The 24363-nt window shown below is 36.6% G+C and overlaps 3 protein-coding genes and 1 long non-coding RNA gene across 8 annotated transcripts in view; 3 read left to right on the forward strand and 1 right to left on the reverse strand.

The window, feature by feature from the left end:
* The window catches only part of LOC137140655 (SLAM family member 9-like), a 48857-nt gene extending 29047 nt beyond the window's left edge, over nucleotides 1-19810 (reverse strand). The window contains exons 1-6 of one of the 3 annotated variants that reach the window (XM_067529110.1): nucleotides 19673-19810; nucleotides 17725-18030; nucleotides 17353-17643; nucleotides 17048-17143; nucleotides 16340-16389; nucleotides 14269-15378 (exon numbers count right to left, since the gene is read on the reverse strand). In XM_067529110.1, coding sequence (XP_067385211.1) covers nucleotides 15214-15378; nucleotides 16340-16389; nucleotides 17048-17143; nucleotides 17353-17643; nucleotides 17725-18030; nucleotides 19673-19727 — 963 coding nt within the window. In that variant the 5' untranslated portion in view covers nucleotides 19728-19810 and the 3' untranslated portion in view covers nucleotides 14269-15213. Of the gene's footprint in view, nucleotides 1-14268; nucleotides 15379-16339; nucleotides 16390-17047; nucleotides 17144-17352; nucleotides 17644-17724; nucleotides 18031-19672 lie in introns of those variants that run through there. The other 2 variants (XM_067529109.1, XM_067529116.1) reach the window with 2 other exon arrangements.
* The window catches only part of LOC137140651 (T-lymphocyte surface antigen Ly-9-like), a 101680-nt gene that overhangs the window by 33157 nt on the left and 44160 nt on the right, over nucleotides 1-24363 (forward strand). The window lies entirely within an intron of this gene.
* LOC137140662 (natural killer cell receptor 2B4-like) lies at nucleotides 1633-14395 on the forward strand. 3 transcript variants are annotated; one of them, XM_067529133.1, is made up of 4 exons: nucleotides 1633-2577; nucleotides 3311-3616; nucleotides 3698-3988; nucleotides 13798-13880. In XM_067529133.1, exons 1-3 carry the CDS (start codon nucleotides 2526-2528, stop codon nucleotides 3979-3981), a joined length of 642 nt encoding a protein of 213 aa, XP_067385234.1. In that variant the 5' UTR covers nucleotides 1633-2525; the 3' UTR covers nucleotides 3982-3988; nucleotides 13798-13880. The 3 variants fall into 3 exon arrangements, with proteins under 3 accessions (XP_067385234.1, XP_067385233.1, XP_067385232.1); XM_067529132.1 differs by lacking the exon at nucleotides 13798-13880 and adding an exon at nucleotides 4319-6418 and having other exon boundaries at nucleotides 1645-2577; XM_067529131.1 differs by lacking the exon at nucleotides 3698-3988 and adding an exon at nucleotides 13177-13467 and having other exon boundaries at nucleotides 2511-2577; nucleotides 13798-14395.
* LOC137140669 (uncharacterized) lies at nucleotides 10502-11211 on the forward strand. The gene is made up of 3 exons (XR_010916470.1): nucleotides 10502-10663; nucleotides 10843-10998; nucleotides 11073-11211. It is a non-coding gene; the product is annotated as an uncharacterized lncRNA (long non-coding RNA).

Consider the following 24363-nt stretch of genomic DNA (forward strand, 5'->3'; position numbering starts at 1 on the left):
TTACCAAATATCGTTCACGATCTAATATTTAAGTTTGAAACAGCCCATGTGTTCACAGTTTAAACAGCAAGGCCACAGAAGAGTCTTTGAGTGTTGGCAGGAGAAAGAAGCAGGAAGGATGTAAAATGTGAAATAATAACTTTAGAAGAGAACTTTAGGTTTATGTCAGATTTTTGATGACTTTGAAACCTAATTTGATGTACTTAAATCATTCACATCTGGATAAGTGGTTATAAACACGATTCCATGTGATGTGACAAACTGCTTTACTGACTTAAATGGATTTTAATCATTTTTTTTGGGTGCAAATTCAACACACTCATACTTGCCTAAAAAACACTCCACTGCAAGGAAAAGTATCAATTCAAGTTCTTCACTGAAGTAAAAGTACTACAATCGCCACTTGAACAATCACTTAAAGTACAAAAATAAAGTTGCTCCACTCAGAACTGAATCTGATTTAGTAGCAGTTTTTAAAACTCATTTTACATAATTAACCATTTGAACATCTAAGTGTGTGCAAGAGCATTGCTAAAGATCTTACTTCAGAAAAATCTTACCAGGGCAAAAATGTTTCCTTATATGGGACCTTTGTCTTCAGTGCCCGATACTTTATAACATAATATCTGAAACAGCTACAGCTACAGCCAAAAGGTTTTGATTTCCCTTAACGTTCAGATACAAAAGGCATCAGCTCAACACTCATCTTAATGTGGAGAGAGGCAGTAAAAGCCTCCAGTGATACAGAATCATTCAACAGCACTGGCAGCAGCTCAGAAATATTAACTTTATACTTTTAATATTAACCCCAAAATGAAGGTTTAAATGATAATTGTAGTTATTAAAGCACAAAGAGGTTTTTCTGATGCTTAATTCATTAATGTGAAAATGTAATCCTCCCCCCCCCCAAACCTGACTTTAATTTTATTCCTTTTGAGCCATTTTGAAGTCGACTTATTCCTGGAATCATTGTGTTTCTGAATGGCCCAGTTAGAACTGAGCTTAACTCCCTCAGTTAGGACCAGTCTCCCTGGTACTGAAGCAACAAAACATCACCACACCATCACACCACCACCACCACCACCACGCTTCCACCTCACCAGCGTCCCATGATGAACTTTTTGACATAGAGTTCATGTTTACTCTGCATGTTTACTTAAAAAAAACGATATCACAGGGCAGAAGTCTGACATTTCACAACTTGGACTTAAATAGGAGCAGTTCACAGAAATGTGCGTCAGCAGTTTTCTCAGTATCTTCAAACTGTGAAAGACGAGGCTTTCGTCTTCTTCACAAATATCAGAAAAGATATTTGAATTTAAAGACGTATATAGAGCAGGTGAAAACATAATTAACTGAATAGCAGTTCTGAAATGTTACTGACATATTCTGAATGTTAATTGTCTGATTTGGAACTTGTTCTGTGTGCACTGACTCTTTCCTTTTTCTCGTCCATGGTACAGTTATAAGTGAGTATAGGGATTCAAGTCCATTACAAGACATGAGTTCACACCATCAAACCAAGTATGACATGAGAATTAATTAATTAATTAACTAATTATGTTTTCCCCCTTTCTATTTACATCTTCAAATTCACAAATCTTTTGTGATATTTGTGAAGAAGTGAGCATTTCTGATTTAGCAATAACACAGAGGTTGGAGAGTCAGAGAGAGATCAAATTATTTTCCTCACAAACCAAGTCTACATGAAATCATATGAGATGTTGTGATTAATCCAGAATCAATGTTAAGATTCTTAATTAATCAAAAACAGGGACTTTAGAACGTTTGGGCCACAAGTTACTGGAGCAGTTTTTGGTTTGCAAAGTGGGGCGTTATGGAAAAATAAGTGAGAACCAATTGCAGTTATTAATGTACACTGAGAAATAAATGTTAATTATTCTGATGATGCCTAACAATATATCAGAGAAAATTACCATGTACTTACAAAGAATTATAAATATGATATTTGCATTATTCTCTGCACACCAGAACTTACATTTGACCAAGCCAAGTCTACATGAAATCATATGAGATGTTGTGAACATTAAGACCATAGTGTTTGGAAAGAATCTTTATTCTCATTTGAACTGCAGACAGATACATCTTTTTGTTACATACTGTATTTTTAGTTCAGATATATAAACAGCATATTAGGCAGCATAGGAAGTAAAAATGAAACTTGACCAAATCAAGCTGCAACCGACAAACCAAGTTAACCAGAAGTAAATAAAAAAATTATTAATGAAGTGTTATTATGTATTCAACTTTTCTGAAATATATATTTTATGGATTTTTACAAATGTATTAACAAATCTTTATCAACAGAGCCTGAAAAACAAGCATTAAAACTGAGCTGAAAGAGGAACTGTGGACAGAGAAGGTCGTGTCCTCACTGACCCTTTTTTCTAAAAGTTGGTGTGGTTTTACCAAGAAGATCACATGACCAAGCTGTGACGATGTTCTAAGAGTATAACATCAATCTTTGCACTGCAATTTGTAATTAGTGAAGCCACAGACTCTGTATGATGTGTTTCATTCTGGTACTCGGACTACTGGTCTGCATAAAGGTACAAGGTAAGACAAAAACTCTGCCTCTTACACAACAGGTATCTTTAAAAGATACTCAGCAGTTTTAACACAAAGGAAGAAGTTGATGATTAAAACGTTCATATTCAACGTTAAAAGAAAAAAGGGAAGAAGCTAAGTAAAAATTATAAGTTTAAATTAAATAATTATAAATAAAATCTAATTATAAACAAAGGTGTAAAAAAGGATGAAAAGGGCTTTTAATTTGAAAGTATGTTTCTTGTCTTTGTGTGTGTAGTTGTGTGTGTGTTTCCACTATATGTAGACTTCACCACAAAGTAATTTTATCATTTAAAAGCTAACATTTTTTTTAAAAAGTATGATGAAATGCTTTCATTTTGAAAGTCCTTTCCTCTACGTTTCCTGTAGGTATTGTGAATATAATTCACTCAGTTTTATTCTTGTGTTACAGTTGTGGAGCAAACACCAGGACACATTCTTTTGCATATTACAAAACCTAAACAGGTTCAAATTTTGACTTTAAATGTATGAAGACAAACAGTCACAAACAGAAACGTTAACAGCAGTGTGCTCAGTGTGTTTGTCTGTTTTCTTAGCATTTTAATGGTCATTATCTCTGTAACTGCAGCAAACACTGTTATTCTGGTAAAGTCATGCTTGTTTTAACACGGTTATTGCTTAATGCCATTTTATTCTTTTGTTAAAATGTGGTGTTATTTTAGAAATAATCATGTTCTACATGTGTTTCCTGTCTTTGCAGGATCCACAGCTGTGACTCCTGTGTTTGTGCAGAAGGGTCATGATGTTCTTCTGGAAGTCAGGAAAGATGATGTTCCTGAAAGATTTTTATTATTTTTATGGAAATTCAGTGAAGATGTTTTAGTAACATTCACACCTAAATCAGAACCAATAGTCTCTAAACGTTACACTGGAAGAGTTGAGTTCTCTGTGGAAAATTACTCTGTTAAACTGAAGAATCTACAAGAGACAGACAGTGGACATTTTACTGCACAAGTGACAACTAACAAACAAAGAACAGTCGCTGATTATAAAGTCACAGTTCAAGGTGGGTTTGTGAACATTTCAGACACTGACAGAAAGTATCTGCTGTCATGTTTCTTAAACTCTCCGCACCTTGTTTCCTCAGATCCAGTGTCTCCAGTCAATCTGACAGTGGACTCTGTGTCCAGAAGCACAAACCTCTGTAACCTCACTGTGACCTGCAGGACACAGGACTCTCACATCAGCAGCACTTTTACATGCGACACCCAAACCTGCAGCCAGGAGGAAGGAGAGAGGTCAAAGGTCACAGCCTCTGGTGCTTCTCTCCAAGTCTACCTGGTTAATGACTCTATCATCTGTAACCATAGCAACCAGGTCAGCTGGACTGAAAACCAAGAACAAACAAAGATTCGTGTTTCCTGTCCCTGACATTGTGGTAAGAAAACACAGTAAGATATAATAATATGTAGATTATAGTTTGGTTAAAAATCACAGTGGACAATGTGCTGAGAGTAAAAACTTCACTTCATCTTCATGCACAGTTTGGGAACCAGTTAAACTGAAATCATTTCTTTTTTCTAAGAATTGCTTATGTATCTCAGCAGTACTGAGACCAACCAAGTTACAACACCTAAGTAAACAGTGAAGTACAAACCATGCAGTTCAGATACAGTAACATGAGAAACTGATTTGTCACGTTCACTCCTGTTGTGCTGTGGCGTCACACTTTGACCTGCTGTGTCTGCTCTGTAATGTGCTGTTACAGGTTCAGAGAATCTCTCTGCTGGTTTCTCTTACTGCCTGGTGAAGACGGTCGTGTTCTCCGTTGGTCTGATCATCATGGTGTCTGCTGTCATCGGTGTCCATCTCATGGAGACGTTCAAGAAGAAAAACCAAGAAGAAACGAAGAAACAATAGTTCTCTACTAACCAGTCTTAGTATATATATCCCCCACTTTTAGTCCTTTAAACTAATACGTTGTTTTTAAATCAAATCACTGTACAGAGAAGTGTCAAAGCTTCCAAACACTGCCAACACATACTAAGAAGGTAGTAATACGCAGCATTTAGAAAAAGACACTACAATACAATATTGAGTATGAAGTCGACATGTAGCACATACAGTAGGTAACTTTGTGGAGCAGACAATAACATGTGATTATGTAGTACAGTAGATGCCATGAAAACTATATAAAGTACTTTGCTGTAGCCCTTTTTTGTTTGGACCTTTGCATCTAAAAAAAATCATCAAACCCATCAAAGAATTGCAATGTTTCAAACACAAGAATGAAACAAATTTAGTAAAGTGACTACATCTGCATTGTAAAGCTTTAAGAAACAGTCTAATTTCAGAGGAGCTCAGCAGGACATTTGGACATTTTTCACATTATGTGTGATCACAAGCAACATGTGGCAGGTCTAAGCAAACAGCTGAACTACATGAACTGTTGGTGCAGCACAGGTCATGTACAGTTGTCAGGGAAATGTTTAGTGAATGATATGCAAAGGAATATTCAATAAAAGTGTGGAGGTGATTTAACTTAAATATGATGGTTCAGCAACTACTTCACTCCAGAGATTGTAATCTCGTTTAGTAAGCACGTTCACAAACTGTTTCATACATACAAGCTTCTCAAAGTATGGCTGAATCCACAGAACTTGGTAAGAATCCATGTGCCTCCACAGCTACACACTGATCCCTTCTGTTCTACCTTGTCTTTGTCCTGGGCTCCAGTTACTGTGTCACGTCTGCTCCCTTCAGTAGCTGAGCTGAACAGCATCTCTTGTAACAAAACCTTTGCATTGCATTGTTCCCCTGACCACTGACGTCAAATATAAAAGGTAAACTACAAAAGCAACATCAAAGCCATATGATGTCACTAATGATAAAAAGAATGTGAGGTTCTGATTTAGATTCTGAAAATCTCCTTATTTTGCCAGTTGTCTTAGTTTTGTTACTCAGAATCTGAAATTCAAAATTCATTGTTTTGGACAGTGATAAAACAATTCACATTTACCTGAAAAACTGCTTAGACTGTATTATTAAGGTTTATGACGATTCTTCTTCCTGCGAGTTTGTCATGAAAAAATACACAGTGAAATATTTAAGTCAGTTGTCATAGCAAGCTACAACTTAAACTACAGTATTCAATTTAAAAATCTTTTTGTAGAAATATATGGAGACGTTCTTTAATGTCTCATGAAACCATGTAGAGAACAGCAGTGGCAGCAGTGCAGAAATATTTGCTTCTTAAATCTTATAGTTAATCAGAGAATTTAAACTGTTTCTGCTTAATTAGTAAGTTTTAAAGTATTATTATTTATAGTTTGGGCTGTGCACAGTTCATCACATGTAAAAGAGAATAGCAGAGTGAGGAGATCTGTGCAGAGTGGATCTGCTGCACCATCTCACATAATAGTCATTAGCATTAAATTAAAATATGTAAGAAGCTGCAAATGTACGGATCAAGCAGAAATTGTTAGAAGGGTGAACTTCACTCAGAAACTTTTCTAAGGGGTCATCTGTGTCACCAAGTGTGTCTGAGCATTGGTTGTGATGTAATGAACCATTTGTAATGTGCACTACACCGTCTAATATTCTGTTAGTTATTGTAATAGTTAATGTCTAACTGCCTAATAACACACATAAAGAGACTAATGCAGATGATGACATTTGGTATATATGCACTTTTTCAGATTATACTTTGTCATTTTGTGCTGAAATACTCAAATTACTTACGTTTCCTTTTCTTTAATTGAAAAGAAACAGCTGCTGTCAGTAGGACAAGTAAGACAACCACAGGGACACCAACAATAAGTTGTAGTTGTTTATTTTCTGTAGAGAAAAACAAAACCAGATTGGAAATTTCTACCTGATGTCATGCAACAAATAGTGATCTTAACAGCAGTAGTAATGTGGTTTCTTGTTGATGACCTGATCTGTGGTAAGTGGATTTTTTTTATCCTTTAATCAAACAACATCTAAAAATTAAACTGATTTCAAACAGATGCTACAAACTACATTTATATCAATTGGTTGTTGTTTCTCACCATCATGGTGGAGACAGGAATCACAAATCTTTGTTTATTCTTGGTTTTTAGTCCAGCTGACCTGGTTACAATGGTTACAGATGATAAAGTCATTAACCAGGTAGACTTGGAGAGAAGCGCCAGAGGCTGTGACCTTTGACCTCTTTCCTTCCTCCTGGCTGCTACAGTGGTTTGTGCTTCTGGACACAGAGTCCACTGTCAGCACGACTGGAGACACTGGATCTGAGGAAACAAGGTGAGGAGAGTTTAAGAAACATGACAGCAGATACTTTCTGTCAGTGTCTGAAATGTTCACAAACCCACCTTGAACTGTGACATTATATTCAGCGAGTATTTGTTCTTTGTTAGTTGTCACTCGTGCAGCATAAAGTCCACTGTCTGTCTCTTGTAGATTCTTCAGTTTCACAGAGTAATTTTCAACAGAGAACTCAACTCTTCCAGTGTAACGTTTAGAGACTATTGGTTGAATTAGGTCTGAATGTTACTAAAACATCTTCACTGAATTTCCATAAAAATAATACAAATTTCTGAGGAACATCTTTCCTGACTTCCAGAAGAACATGATTATGTCTAAAATAACACCACATATTAATAAAAGAATAAAATGGCATTAAGCAATAACCGTGTTAAATCAAGCATGACTTTACCAGAATAACAGTGTTTGCTGCAGTTACAGAGATAATGACCATTAAAATGCTAAGAAAACAGACAAACACATGACACAAATGAAGTAGCAACTGTAGCTGTGTTCACACAAAAAAACAGTCATGTTAAACCAGTTTATATTTTAGCAAACTCCTGTAGTTGAAGTGAACATTACTCACATTGTGTGGTCACCAGATAACGTTATTAACTTTGTAAACTGAAAGAAAGTAGCCTTTGGTCCATTTACTTTTATAGTTTTACAAAGGTTTCATCACTTCAAATTCAAATTGTCCACAGAGTTTAACCAGCATTTGTTGTCGTCCTCTTTCCTTGAAGTGTTTGTAGATGCCAATATGAACAGATACAGATTCTGCCCCTTTCAAAACCCGTTTGTTCTGAGCTGACAGTGACGCTCGCTACTATCTGAATTATGTTTGACCTTCCTGGTGGAGCAACACGTTCTCATATGTGATTTACCAGAACTTCAGCTGTTTGTGGGACATTAGCTTGGGCTCGAGACTTCTCTTCTTCAATCTCTGATCTGGTGAGGGCTAAATTGCTGGCGGGAGGTAAAATGAAATCAGGTTCTTTATGAGCGTGGGAGGGTTCAAACATATGGGACAGAGCATCAGCCTTGGTGTTTTCGTGACCAGGATGATAAGCTAGGGTGAATTGGAAGCGATTGAAGAAGAGGGACAAGAGGGCACGAAAAGGGTCCGTGCTCAGCCCCCTCCAACCAATGCCTCCACTCCTCAAAAGCCAGTTTGACAGCCAGTAGTTCTCTATGAGCACATGATAATTACATTCTGCCTCAGAGAGCATCCACCTCCACAATAAAGTGTCTACCAGGGTCAGGGGGGAGAGAGAATGGGAGCTGAGGAGAACATTCATTGCATAATCTATGTCCAATACACTTGGAAATATTCAAAATGATGCTGCTAAAACTTCACAGTAACAATTTAAAGAGTTTGGTCTTGGTCTGTCTGACACATTGTTCTCAAGATTCAGAAGGACAATGATACTGGTATTAGTGGGTCCATTAGGCTGTACTGTGTCCCATGTCCCAGAAATGTTGGACCATTTGTTCCATTTTTAAATAACGTGTTAAAAATATTGTTTAATTGTATTTTAAACCTAAGGGGTCATGACCCTGGTAACTTTTGAAATCTGATAAGATTTTTCTTTATGAAAGTCTGTTTTCTCAAAACTTGATCTTTAAATGAGCCAAAGGTTATTGATCACCTGCTCCCACTGGCTGCTGCCTGCTGTGCCATTTGACGTTCAACATGAACTGGTTATGACGTCAGCTGTTTGACTACACACATCCATGATCACTCAGCCTGAACTGATGTAAGTCTCACTCCAGCTTCTTTCTGGTCCTCAGGTGTGGCCTTCAGATGAGACTCCTGGGCCTTATTCTCTAATCGTAGCTATTGTTAGTGCGTCACCAGTGTTGAGTCAAGATGTAGCCACCTGCCCTCCTCCTCCTCCTCCTCCTCCTCCTCCTCCTCCTGCAACTGAGAATCACTGTTTAAATGAGGGCTGCACGGATCTTACATCATCAACTGAATGAGCCTGGAGTTTTCTTACGCTAACAGAGCACAGGTGTCTTCCTACTGTAGAAATCAGATGCAGGAACTAGAATGAGAGACGTGTGAGGTTGTCATACAACTCAGATTGACATTAAGAGCAATGTTGGGAGACTTTCAAAATAAAGGATTATGTCTTACCTCAGGTACTGCATATATTGTATTTTCCTTGTTCTTTTGTTCAGTCAGAAAATACCAGATGATTTGCTTAAAATTTACATTTTTCAATGAAGTCTAACTGTTCTTTTTTATGTCAGATGTGTTAATTTATGAATGTAACATTTTCATTTGTGCTGACACAGAATATTTCTAGTGGATCAGAGAATAAAAGAATAGTATTATTATAATAAGAAAATTAAGGGATAACAATGGTTGTAATGACTAAAAAGAAAAACATCCCTTGTTGAGAAGTATTTTATGTGATATAGCTAAAAATTGTCGAGCGTGTTGTGAGGAAGCATGTTGTTTGACAAATGAGTGAGCAGAAGGAACAAGTTCTTTTTTTAGTTTGTATTAGTGTTGGTTAGTAGTTAGTAGGTGTTTCACAATAAAATCCTCATTTAGTTAGTTTTCAACATCTAATATAACTGAGCCTGACATTTGTTTTTGCACTTTTCAAACTGCTTCTGCTTCAGGAACAGTTGAATGAATCAGGTTTATTTAGTAATAAATGCTATAGAAAGTGGAGGTTTATCAAGTTCATAACATTTATTCAGACACAAAAAGACACATTCAGGACGTCTTTTTGACTGAAAAGGATAGAAAAACTGTTCATATACATCCAACTGAGACAAATTCACATTTTAACTTGCTCTGTAGTTCAATCTCAATGCAGTGGGATGAGCTGTTTTTTAATGTCAGTTGCATTTCTCATGTGCACAGTTGAAAATAGTGAGAAGCATAATATTCATGTTCATGATTAATCAAGAATCAATATTAAGATTCTTAATTAATCAAAAACAGGGACTTTAGAACGTTTGGGCCATAAGTTACTGGAGCAGTTTTTGGTTTGCTCTGCTCACTAGAACTTACATTTGACCCATATGAAAGGAAAACGAGGCTAATAACTACAACACCAGCCACAGATACAGAAGCCTGGTGCTGTGGTTAAAACTTAATGACTAACTAATCTTTCAGTCACTTCAGATGCAGAAACATGTCATTTATCTCACCTGACTTGGAACCACAGTAAGTTTTAATGTCCATCATGTCATTTTTTCAGCTCACGTTGTTACTATGGTTACAAATGATGAATCCATTGAAAATCTGTTTCTTCATTCAGTATAATTGTTTTGCTGATTAAAAGGTCGTGGGTGTAAAACTTTTCCTTATTTACACTTAGTTTACACTTTAGTATTAGTGGCTTCACAGCATCACTGAGCCCTGTTTTCAGGCTGACCCAAAAAACCTGCCCTCAGAAATAATGAATAAGTGTTTAGTGGTCTAGCTCCATAATTCTGTGCGTACTATTTCTCAAACTTTAGCATTTTATTTTCTGACATGTCCTGTAAAATCTATTTAGAAATAAAAACACAATTTTGCTTTATACAACAGTAAATTGTCAGGATCCCCGACTTCACTTCAGGACTTTTATTTTGGAGCCACTTCCTGTTTCCTGGTCCCGTCACGTTGTTCCCGCTTTACTAATAAGCGGTAATAGTTTCACTTGCTCTCATCACTTTGCTTATTTACCTCCTCAGTTCCGTCACCAAGCTGCCAGGTTGTCTGCTAATCACCGGGACGTTCCAGCCTTCATGGGAGTTTATCATTGCGATCCACGGTTCGGACCACGTTTATTCACCTGACTCTGCCTTCCGCGCTGGTTGAGTGAGTAACAGCTCCCTGTTGACGACTTTGTAAATTACGCTAAGGATTATGAGTATTGCTAAATGCCCGTAAAAAAATCAAGGTTTCATCTTGAAGAGAATGTGTTTCATGCCCATGTTTGATTCACGCCATGCAGAAGTGTTTGTCTCTCCATGTGATTTCCCACCTGTGAAACTCAGACTGCTGTTGGACTACGCGCTCATGAGAAGCACTGATTACTAAGCCAAGCGTCTCGGACTTCGTCAGCGTTACCACACTGCCAGGACCATATTCTACTCTTCCCCGTAAGACCCCCACCTCCCCTCCAGACTCAGCTCGTCTCCTCTCGCACTCCAGTAAGTCTTGCCTTTTGTCCAGACTCCATTTCCCACAAGTCATTAAGTACTTATCTGTGTGTCCTCCCTCATAGACAGGAGATCAGCGCCACCTAGCGAGTCGGAGGGCAAACACATCATCATCCACGCTATAATAAACTATATTAAAACCGAGAAGTTGTGTCAAACACCTTATTGGGTCCAACTCTTAAAAACTTGCCCTTTGCATAAATACAGGTGGGATTGTGCTGTAAGATCTTTTTGGGAGTTCATAACACTAATGTCTCTGGAAATGTAGAAATCAGAATTCTTAACATTACGCTGTTTTGATTCTCTGCAAGATTGTCTACCTTTTTTTTTTAATGGAGATTTAATGTGCAGACAGAGTAGAGGCAGTTGCGCTCTAATATCACGGTTTGAAGCTTGTGTGTGTTTTGTTTTTTCTTTGGTTTTATTTATTTATTTAAATCAGACAATGCTGCTGGTCTCTTTCTGCCTGGTGAAGACAGTCGTGTTTTCCATCAGACTGACCGTGATGGTGTCGCCTGTCATCGGTGTCCATCTCATGGAGACGTTAAAAAACAAAATGGGAATGAATGCAGAAACAACAAACTAACAAATCCAGATAACAACAGATCATTTTTTTCTTTGGGTGTTTGTAAGAGAAGTGGAGCTATTGTAGACAAGCAGAGATGATGGCTGGCAGCTCAGTCTCACATCAGGATGTGGTTGTTCCTTGAACACAGAGCACAGGCCATTGTATTAATATGATCCTACCAATTGAGACAGGGCTTAATGTAGACAGTGCATTTGTGAGACCAGGTCAAACTGCTCAGCATGTCTGTGTTTGATCGGGTGAGAGTAGAATTCATAAACAAGTTTAAGGTAAATTAGTGTTAGTGATTTATGAAGAGATGTAAAATAACCTGTCTCTGCAGCAGAGCTACACGTATATTTATATTGTATATGTATATATAGTTTCTTTATGTGCCCAAATTAATGATGTAGTTGAAGTGATTTTTACAGTATGTTTTCCAGATTTCATATTTATTACTAAACACACAAAATCCTGAATGTTGGAGTAAGTTTGCTGACGTTTATGAGGAAACAAACACTGAAGAACAATTCTCATCTCATGTTTGGTTTGATGGTGTGAACTCATGTCTTGTAATGGACCTGAATTCCTATACTCACTTATAATCAGGTCTGTGCAACTGTACCATGGACGAGAAAAAGGAAAGAGTCAGTGCACAAATATTAGACTGTGAGCTTGTATCCATTTTTTTTTCTGTTCATCCAATCAGTAATGCAAAATAATCTCCACTGCCTTTCTGTTGTAGAGTCATTAATAGCAAACAGTAATTTTGTTCATAAAACTCAACCTGTCCCCTAAAAGTGGAAAATGACTGTTTTTTGATTATAACTATATTTTAAAATATTGTGATTTTTATTAAATTTCCATTGAAAATCTGTTTCTGCATTCAGTATAATTGTTTTGCTGATTAAAAGGTCGTGGGTGTAAAACTTTTCCTTATTTACACTTAGTTTACACTTTAGTATTAGTGGCTTCACAGCATCACTGAGCCCCGTTTTCAGGCTGACCCGAAAAACCTGCCCTCAGAAATAATGAAGAAGTGTTTAGTGGTCTAGCTCCATAATTCTGTGCGTACTAATTCTCAAACTTTAGCATTTCATTTTCTGAGGCAAACGTGAAAACTTTGAAAAGATGCAGAAGACGAACAGATAAATAAAAAAATAAAGAAACAAGATGACAAAAGAAGAAGAGAAAGAAAACAAAAGTCCAGGAAAAGGTGAATTAACAAAACTTAAAAAAAGAAAAATCATAATAAGAATTTAAAGAGTAAAATGTTGACATTCAAAGTTAAAAAAACGAGTTTTTATTATTTGTATGGAAATTCAGGGAAAATGTTTTAGTAACATTCACACCTAAATCAGAACCAATAGTCTCTAAACGTTACACTGGAAGAGTTGATTTCTCTGTGGAAAATTACTCTGTGAAACTGAAGAATCTACAAGAGACAGACAGTGGACTTTATACTGCACAAGTGATAACTAACAAACAAAAAATACTCGCTGAATATAAAGTCACAGTTCAAGGTGGGTTGGTGAACATTTCAGACACTGACAGAAAGTATCTGCTGTCATGTTTCTTAAACTCTCCTCACCTTGTTTCCTCAGATCCAGTGTCTCCAGTCGTGCTGACAGTGGACTCTGTGTCCAGAAGCACAAACCTCTGTAACCTCACTGTGACCTGCAGGACACAGGACTCTCACATCAGCAGCACTTTTACATGTGACACCCAAACCTGCAGCCAGGAGGAAGGAGAGAGGTCAAAGGTCACAGCCTCTGGTGCTTCTCTCCAAGTCTACCTGGTTAATGACTCTATCATCTGTAACCATAGCAACCAAGTCAGCTGGACTGAAAACCAAGAACAAACAAAGATTTGGAATTTCTGTCCCCGACATTGTGGTAAGAAAACACAGTAAGATATAATAATATGTAGATTATAGTTTGGTTAAAAATCACAGTGGACAATGTGCTGAGAGTAAAAACTTCACTTCATCTTCATGCACAGTTTGGGAACCAGTTAAACTGAAATCATTTCTTTTTTCTAAGAATTGCTTATGTATCTCAGCAGTACTGAGACCAACCAAGTTACAACACCTAAGTAAACAGTGAAGTACAAACCATGCAGTTCAGATACAGTAACATGAGAAACTGATTTGTCACGTTCACTCCTGTTGTGCTGTGGCGTCACACTTTGACCTGCTGTGTCTGCTCTGTAATGTGCTGTTACAGGTTCAGAGAATCTCTCTGCTGGTTTCTCTTGCTGCCTGGTGAAGACGGTCGTGTTCTCCGTTGGTCTGATCATCATGGTGTCTGCTGTCATCGGTGTCCATCTCATGGAGACGTTCAAGAAGAAAAACCAAGAAGAAACGAAGAAACAATAGTTCTCTACTAACCAGTCTTAGTATATATATCCCCCACTTTTAGTCCTTTAAACTAATATGTTGTTTTTAAATCAAATCACTGTACAGAGAAGTGTCAAAGCTTCCAAATTGTTTTGGAGAATGTTATTGAAAAATTTAAATAACATGAGATCACCAGAGACAATATACATTTTTTTGGAGAAAATATTATCTGACTAAAAAAACAATTCCATATTTGTTTGATCAGAGTTTTCTCTTTAGGTAAAGTATGTTTCTAGCACTTTACTGTACATGTATCATTAGTGGACACTTATTAAAGCAATAAACACATTTATGCACATTTCATATTTGTGGTGAATTTTTTAATCATGTATCTCTGTGGTAAATTTTAAGGTTTTCAGCCAATAATCCATGAGTCCAGTTGTTAGGAAACACATTTGATACAGTGGATAAAAAGGTAAAACAAAAACTTAATGACACTTTATTCAGTTCAACATTTATGAGTCAAACTTGAAATAATACTTCAATGAGAATCTGTCTTTGGACAAACACTCTGGCTTGGAAAGACACATTTACAATGTGTGAAAGGTTTGTCTCTCTGTCGTGTGAGAGAGAGAGTGTGTGTTTGTGAGTGTGAGTGTGAGACAGGGGCGTATTATGTCTCATAGTTGCAAAGAAAAAAATAGTAGATCTTTCTGACAGTTTTTAGCCTCCATTTTGCCGCCGGGTCAAATTGACCCAAACAGTACCTTTGTAATAAAAACATGTAGGGGGGGTTACAAATATGTGAACTGAACCATTTTTATTTTATATGTTGATTACACTAAATAAGCTAAGCAGGAGAAGTTTCAAAGTGAAAAATTACTTTTAAGTATTTTTTTTAGATTGTTAACTTTAAATGGGTCACTTTGACCCTGATCACAAGAGGTGTCTCATTTCAATTTATCAACATCACTCCATAAACAAAAAAAAATCAAAATATAAAATACAATTTTTAAAAATCAATTGCATATAAAACTATTGTAATGTATATGTAGGTCTTTTCAGTTTACATTAAAAAAGTTTTAACATGATCTTTTTTTAATAAACGAGTGACCTATGCTCATTGAACCATGATCTGTGAACAGTAAAGAACAGCATTGAACTAAATATTGATTGAAATGGTTAGTAATCGAGTTAATGATGAGATATAAACATTGTTTTTTTGGACTTTTTGGTTTCTGACACTTTTGTATAATGAAGGGAAAATCAAGGCTGTTCCTCAGATACGAAAATAACAGGAGGGTTAATGTCTGGACCTGACAGGCTTTTGTACCTGAGCATAGATGCTCTCAGGCAGGGCTCTGTCTCTGGTTTCAGCAGATTCCATTGGCCCAGTGTGAGGCCCTACCAAGCAGTAGGTGGTGAATGGAGACGCATCATTGGTTTGAGTCTGGTTTGCTGTTTCGACCTGGAACAAAAAGATGTTGAAAGATTTTTTATAATTTTAAATATTTGTGTTTTTTAAATGTAAAGAATTTGCTTAGTCGAGTTCAAACAAATCGGACACACTGCTAACACATACTAAGAAGGTAGTAATACGCAGCATTTAGAAAAAGACACTACAATACAATATTGAGTATGAGGTCGACATGTAGCACATACAGTAGGTAACTTTGTGGAGCAGACAATAACATGTGATTATGTAGTACAGTAGATGCCATGAAAACTATATGAAGTACTTTGCATCTAAAAAAAAAAATAATCAAACCCATCAAACAATTGTAATGTTTCAAACACAAGCATGACACAAATTGAGTAAAGTGACTACATCTACATTGCAAAGCTTTAAGAAACAGTCTAATTTCCGAGGAGCTCAGCAGGACATTTGGACATTTTTCACATTATGTGTGATCACAAGCAACATGTGGCAGGTCTAAGCAAACAGCTGAACTACATGAACTGTTGGTGCAGCACAGGTCATGTACAGTTGTCAGGGAAATGTTTAGTGAATGATATGCAAAGGAATATTCAATAAAAGTGTGGAGGTGATTTTACTTAAATATGATTGTTCAGCAAGTTACAGTGTCACGTCTGCTCCCTTCAGTAGCTGAGCTGAACTCTTGTAACAAACCCTTTGTCATGCATTGTTCCCTTGACCACTGACTACAAACTTACAGGTAAACTACAAAGGCAACATCAAAGACCAATGATGTCACTGATGACATCATCAGTACACATACACATAACACAATACACAACATAAACAAAACAGAGGAAACACTGGTTGGCTCATACAAAAATCTCTTGAGGTTCTGATTTAGATTTTGAAAATATCCTTATTTTGCCAGTTGTCTTAGTTTTGTTACTCAGAATCTGAAATTCAAAATCCATTGTAAGTTTTGGACAGTGATGAAACAATTCATATTTACCTGAGGATCTGCGTAGACTGTATCATCAGTGTTTATGATTATTCGTCTTCCTGCGGGTTCATCATGAAAAAATACACAGTGAAAGATTTAAGTCAGTAACTTAAACTACAGTATACAATTCAAAAATCTTTTTTGTAGAAATATATGGAGACGTTCTTTAATGTCTCATGAAACCATGTAGAGAACAGCACTGGCAGCAGTGCAGAAATATTTGCTTCTTAAATCTTATAGTTAATCAGAGAATTTAAACCGTTTCTGCTTATTAGTAAGTTTTAAAGTATTATTATTTATAGTTTGTTCTGTGCACAGTTCATCACATGTAAAAGAGAATAGCAGAGTGAGGAGACCTGTGCAGAGTGGATCTGCTGCACCATCTCACATAATAGTCATTAGCATTAAATTACAATATGTAAGAAGCTGCAAAATGTACGGATCAAGCAGAAATTGTTAGAAGGGTGAACTTCACTCAGAAACTTTTCTAAGGGGTCATCTGTGTCACCAAGTGTGTCTGAGCATTGGTTGTGATGTAATGAACCATTTGTAATGTGCACTACACCGTCTAATATTCTGTTAGTTATTGTAATAGTTAATGTCTAACTGCCTAATAACACACATAAAGGAGACTAATGCAGATGATGACATTTGCTATATATGCAGTTTTTCAGATTATACTTTGTCATTTTGTGCTGAAATGTACAAATTACTTACGTTTCCTGTTCTTTAATTGATAAAGAACAGCTGCTGTCAGTAGCAGAAGTAAGACAACCACAAGGACACCAACAATAAGTTGTAGTTGTTTATTTTCTGTAGAGAAAAACAAAACCAGATTGGAAATTTCTGCCTGAGATCATGCAACAAATAGTGAACAGCAGCAGTAATGTGGTTTCTTGTCGATGACCTGATCTGTAGTAAGAGGATTTTTTTAACCTTTACTCAAACAACAATTAAAAATTAAACTGATTTCAAACAGATGCTACAATCTACATTTATGTCACTTGGTCATTGTTTCTTACCATCATGTCGGGGACAGAAATTCCAAATCTTTGTTTGTTCTTGGTTTTTAGTCCAGGTGACTTGGTTACTATGGTTACAGATGATAGAATCATTAACCAGGTAGACTTGGAGAGAAGCACCAGAGGCTGTGACCTTTGACCTCTCTCCTTCCTCCTGGCTGCAGGTTTGGGTGTCACATGTAAAAGTGCTGCTGATGTGAGAGTCCTGTGTCCTGCAGGTCACAGTGAGGTTACAGGGGTTTGTGCTGTTGAACACAGAGTCCACTATCAGATTGACTGGAGACACTGGATCTGAGGAAACAAGGTGAGGAGAGTTTAAGAAACATGACAGCAGATACTTTCTGTCAGTGTCTGAAATGTTCACAAACCCACCTTGAACTGTGACAATATAGTTAGCGACGTTTTTTTCACCTTCAGTGTCTGTTACTCGTGCAGTATAAAGTCCACTGTCTGTCTTTTGTAGATTCTTCAGTTTCACAGAGTAATTTTCCACAGAGAACTCAACTCTTCCAGTGTAACGTTCAGTGACTGTTGGTTCTGATTTAGGTGTGAATGTTACTAAAAAATCTTCACTGAATCTCCATACAAATACTACAAATTTCTTAGGAACATCTTTCTTGACTTCCAGAAGAACATCATGACCCTTCTGCACAAACACAGGAGTCACAGCTGTGGATCCTGCAAAGACAGGAAACACATGTAGAACATGATTATTTCTAAAATAACACCACATTTTAACAAAAGAATAAAATGGCATTAAGCAATAACTGTGTTAAAACAAGCATGACTTTACCAGAATAACAGTGTTTGCTGCAGTTACAGAGATAATGACCATTAAAATGCTAAGAAAACAGACAAACACACTGAGCACACTGCTGTTAACGTTTCTGTTTGTGACTGTTTGTCTTCATACATTTAAAGTCAAAATTTGAACCTCTTTAGGTTTTGTAATATGCAAAAGAATGTGTCCTGGTGTTTGCTCCACAACTGCAACACAAGAAATAAACTGAGTAAAAAGTAATAACACATAATGAAATAAAGTTCAAAATAAAATATATTTACAGACAGTCATGATAGTTAGAGATGTGTTAATTATATCAGGATGAGAAGTGCAAGGAGGGAACATAGCGCTATAAAAAGTATCTACCCACTTTGAGTTTTTATTTTTCTTCATATTTCTCAGGTAAATAATGTAGGGGTAGGTTAGGGCAGTGTTTTCACCTAATAAAAAAAAATTAAAAACTATGTTTTGTTTTTACTCAGGTTATCTTTGTTTTATATTGAAATCAGTTTAATAATCTGAATCATGTAAGTCTGACAAATATGCAAAACAAACAGGAAGGGGAGGTTCTTCCTTTTTACCTCCAATAAATTCTCGTCAGTCTGAATACAAACCTTCATAACCATCTGTGCATTGAAAGAGCAACTAGTCACTAAAATCACTCCTGTTCATACTGGATGTGAATATCCCCTCACAGTGCAACTCTTAGGTAAAAGGTAGTTTGCAGTTTGTGTTCAGTGTAAAAATTCTTCAGGTGAACAATAGTAACAAAAAGAGGAACATTTGTACTTAAGTTATGATCCAAATTTGATTTAGTTTAATTTAATTTAATTTAATTAACTGATACTGATTTTAATATGAACTCATTAGCTGATACTGTGTTAGTGCTGGTTGAGAGACACCTTTAATTATTTTAATTGCAATAGTGCAAAGAAGCTACAATAGGTGATTATTATTAAGAATCATATTTAGTCTTCTGAGCTTAAAATGTTCAGAAACACAACAGACAAACAGGCCCCACAGCGACACTCTGGTTTCCAAGATGCTATTTATTTTAACTGTATCTCAAACTAGGAAGTCACGAGGTGGAAGAAAGGTCTCACCTCTAAAACTGTTTGAATATATGATATTTTTATATATATAAATATACATGGGCATGTCTGTGGGTATAACATGTTAACGTGGTCTTTAAAAAATACTCTTAAAAATGTGAATATTAGACACAGCCAAGCACATAACTCCAAAATAATACTACACATACAGTTTTCTGGGTTAGATTGTGTAAAATATCACAATCTGCACAGAATCAGAAACATTACCCATCTGCCACCTACTGTTATCTGAGCATTTGCTGTCAGATTTACTGTTGGTTTGTTCCAACGGTTTTTGTCGTGTTGTTTCTGACATGATTGTTACACCTTTGTCCTTTTAGTTTCATTTAATGTCTTTTATGCAGATGTTTAACGGATGAAGTACAACCAGATTTTTTAAAAGAAGTTAACTTTAAACCTAAATCTTTGGTAGAAAATAAATTCTTACCTTTCATTTGACAGGATAACAACAGAAACACAGCAAAGAGAATCATGTTTCCCATGGTGACATTCAAACAGTGAAGAAGTAACTAAATTCCTACTTCCTGCTGAGATATTTTACGGTGGAAGACTGTCGAAAGTATGAGACCAGCACGTATGTCGATGTTTTAAGTCAAATCAGAAGTTTATGTGGAAAGTACAGCATAAAAAAGATTGTGATTGAGATTATATAGCTTCTTGTTGTTTTTTAAAATAAAAAAAGAATCATGTAGCTTTGCTACAATGCTGCTTTAATCAAAATAACAAAAAATATCACATGAAAAATACATTTACAACATTTCCAGATTTCTTTTCAAACATTTGTATTATGTTGAATATTTGCTTTAATTACTTTAATAAGTTTATCCAAGTCTAAAAAAACCAGTTAAAATCGTAAAAGTTGTTGATTTTGAGCAGGAAGTTCAGATTTTAATAAAGTTTACAATGACATGTAAATGAGAGGCCATGGCCCATCTGACATATTGCTCACAAGGTTCAGGTCTGTTTAAAAAAAATGTATTATTAGTAAATCCAATATCCTGTATGGAGTCCCACAAGGGTCAAACTTTGGATGCTTTAATTAAATGTAAATGATGATGCAGAAAAGTTGAAATCAAATCAACGTCTGAATCTACGAATTTCTTCAGTTTAACTAGAAAAACAATTTGTTTTAGTTCAAAGAAGGACGTTGATCCCAGTCACCTGCTCCCACTGACTGCTGCCTGCTGAGCCATTTGATCTTCAACATACATCATTTATGAATGAAGTCAGGAGAGAGAACCAGCAGTAAAGGAGGAAACGTTGCTACACAAACGTCCATGTATGATTACTCAGCATAAAATAAAGCGACAGTAATCAATATTTTTTTAAAAGCAAAATTACTTAAAGTGATGCACATTTTACTCCAGCTTTTTCCTGTAGCTCTGCTGTGGCCTTTTGCAGCATTTACATGTCGTTTAAACCAATTGGGAAAAAACAATCCAGGTGAACCTGGATCCTCTTACTTGTAATTCTGAGATAGAGAAATCAGGAATATCCAACAACCACGACATCTCCCACTTGGTAGAATGGACTGTGGAAGTTTCAGCTCAGAAGGTTGAAAAATGGCTACAAAAAACGATTAGCAACAGTTTAAGGAAGATAAAATCCATATTATAATAACAGGTGTGTTGTATTATAACTAATTTAATGTTTAATGAAACAGAAATGAAGTAGCAACTGTAGCTGTGTTCACACGAAAACCCAGTCATGTTAAACCAGTTCATAGTTTAGCAAACTCCTGTAGTTGAAGTGAACATTACTCACATTGTGTGGTCACCAGATAACGTTATAAATGTTGGGTTAACTGACAAAGAAGCCTTTGTAAACTGAAAGAAAGTAGCCTTTGGTCCATTTACGTTTATAGTTTTACAAAGGTTTCATCACCTCAAGTTCAAATTGTCCAGAGTTTAACCAGCATTTGTTGTCCAAATGAACAGATACAGATACAGATTCTGCCCCTTTCAAAACCCATTTGTTCTGAGCTGACAGTGACGCTCGCTACTATCTGAATTATGTTTGACCTTCCTGGTGGAGCAACACGTTCTCATATGTGATTTACCAGTACTTCAGCTGTTTGTGGGACATTAGCTTGGGCTCGAGACACCTCTTCTTCAATCTCTGATCTGGTGAGGGCTAAATTGCTGGCGGGAGGTAAAATGAAATCAGGTTCTTTATGAGCGTGGGAGGGTTCAAACATATGGGACAGAGCATCGGGTTTGGTGTTTTTTGGACCAGGATGATAAGCTAGGGTGAACTGGAAGCGATTGAAGAAGAGGGACAATCGAGCCTGACCAGGTTTTAATATACTCGAGGTTCTTGTGGTCCGTGCTCAGCCCCCTCCAACTAATAACTTCACTTTGACAGCCAGTAGTTCTCTATGCGCACATGATAATTTCATTCTGCCTCAGAATAAAGTGTCTACCAGGGTCAGCGGGGAGAGAGAATGGGAGCTGAGGAGAACATGTCCTTGAGGGGAGAGAAGGCTCGGTCAGCTTCAGGACCCCAGTGAAAGGGTCTCTTATCTTTCATTGCATATTCTATGTCCAATCCACTTCATTTATATGTTGCTGTCCTTAGACACTTGAAGCAGTTTGCCCCTCCTCCCCTGCTCAGTGACTGAGATGCTTAGATCCTCTTTTACATCTCTATTTATATCAACAATTTGAATCAATGTCACTTCATGTTTTGATGTTTTATGTGTTGGTCACCTTGGCCAGGAAGGTACCAGTGATGAAGATCTCCATCAGCATGGTGATGACGAGCTGCACAGTGAGCAGTATGATAGCAGCTGGACATTCCTCTGTGATGCAACGAAAACCATAACCAATGGTTGTCTGAGACTCCAGAGAGAAGTAGAAAGACCCCGTCAGGGTCTCTGCTCACTCACACTCTTCCTATTAAGAAGTAGCTTAACTAACTTCCTACTTTGGAGTGAAAGATATTTTAAGTAGGAAGCTGTTGCAGCTACATGCAACTGTCAAAAAACAAGTTAAATCAGAAGTTTAATTACAGCAGGAAAAAATATTATGATCAAGAATATTTAAACCCACTTTTTACTGTTGAGAGTAAACAAAGCACAGCCGTCTCCCATGGAGGGAGAGAGATGCTGCTGCTAAAACTCCACAGTAACAATTTAAAGAGTTTGGTCTTGGTCTGTCTGACACATTGTTCTCAAGATTCAGGAGGACAATGATACTGGTATTAGTGTGTCCATTAGGCTGTACTGTGTCCCATGTCCCAGAAATGTTGGACCATTTGTTCCATTTTTAAATAAAGTGACAAAAAAAGTTAAAATCTAATCAACTTCTCCTCTCAGCTCATCAGAAAAATATTGTTTAATTGTATTTGAAACCTAAGGGGTCATGACCCTGGTAACTTTTGAAAACTGATAAGATTTTTCTTTATGAAACTCTGTGTTTTCTCAAAACTTGATCTTTAAATGAGCCTGCTCCCACTGGCTGCTGCCTGCTGTGCCATTTGACGTTCAACATGAACTGGTTATGACGTCAGCTGTTTGACTACACACATCCATGATCACTCAGCCTGAACTGATGTAAGTCTAACTCCAGCTTCTTTCTGGTCCTCAGCTGTGGCCTTCAGGTGAGACTCCTGGGCCTTAGTCTCTAATAGTAGCTATTGTTAGTGCGTCACCAGTGTTGAGTCAAGCTGTAGCCACCTGCCCTCCTCCTCCTCCTCCTCCTCCTCCTCCTCCTGCAACTGAGAATCACTGTTTAAATGAGGGCTGCACGGATCTTACATCATCAACTGAATGAGCCCTGAGTTTTCTTACGCTAACAGAGCACAGGTGTCTTCCTACTGTAGAAATCAGATGCAGGAACTAGACTGAGAGACGTGTGAGGTTGTCATACAACTCAGATTGACATTAAGAGCAATGTTGGGAGAGTTTCAAAATAAAGGATTATGTCTTACCTCAGGTACTGCATATATTGTATTTTCCTTGTTCTTTTGTTCAATTGGTCTTTTACCTGCAGGTCAGTCATAGAAAATACAGGATGATTTGCATAAAATTTACATTTTTGTACGAAGTGTAACAGTTTTTTTTATGTTACATGTGTTAATTAATAAACGTAACATTTTGATTTGTGCTGACACAGAATATTTCTAGTGGATCAGAGAATAAAAGAATAGTATTATTATAATAAGAAAATTAAGGGATAACAATGGTTGTAATGACTAAAAAGAAAAACATCCCTTGTTGAGAAATATTTTATGTGATATAGCTAAAAATGTCAGGCGTGTTGTGAGGAAGCATGTTGTTTGATAAATGAGTGAGCAGAAGGAACAAGTTCTTTTTTTAGTTTGTATTAGTGTTGGTTAGTAGTTAGTAGGTGTTTCACAATAAAATCCTCATTTAGTTAGTTTTCAACATCTAATATAACTGAGCCTGACATTTGTTTTTGCACTTTTCAAACTGCTTCTGCTTCAGGAACAGTTGAATGAATCAAGTTTATTTAGTAATAAATGCTATAGAAAGTGGAGGTTTATCAAGTTCATAACATTTATTCAGACACAAAAAGACACATTCAGGACGGTTTGACTGAAAAGGATAGAAACACTGTTCATATACATCCAACTGAGACAATTCACATTTTAACGTGCTCTGTAGTTCACTCTCAATGCAGTGGGATGAGCTTTTTTTAAATGTCAGTTGCATTTCTCATGTGCACATTAAAAATAGTGAAAAGCATAATATTCATGTTCATGATTAATCAAGAATCAATATTAAGATTCTTAATTAATCAAAAACAGGGACATTAGAACTTTTGGGCCATAAGTTACTGAAACAGTTCTTGGTTTGCAAAGTGGGGCGTTATGGAAAAATAAGTGAGAACCAATTGCAGTTATTAATGTACACTGAGAAAAAAATGTTAATCATTCTGATGATGATGCCTAACAATATATCAGAGAAAATTACCATGTACTTACAAAGAATTATAAATATGATGATAGGCCAATAACTACAACACCAGCCACAGTCACAGAAGCCTGGTGCTGTGGTTAAAACTTAATGACTAACTAATCTTTCAGTCACTTCAGATGCAGAAACATGTCATTTATCTCACCTGACTTGGAACCACAGTAAGTTTTAATGTCCAT

Source organism: Channa argus, chromosome 14, assembly GCF_033026475.1.
Source record: "Channa argus isolate prfri chromosome 14, Channa argus male v1.0, whole genome shotgun sequence".
NCBI classification, from domain to species: Eukaryota; Metazoa; Chordata; class Actinopteri; order Anabantiformes; family Channidae; genus Channa; species Channa argus.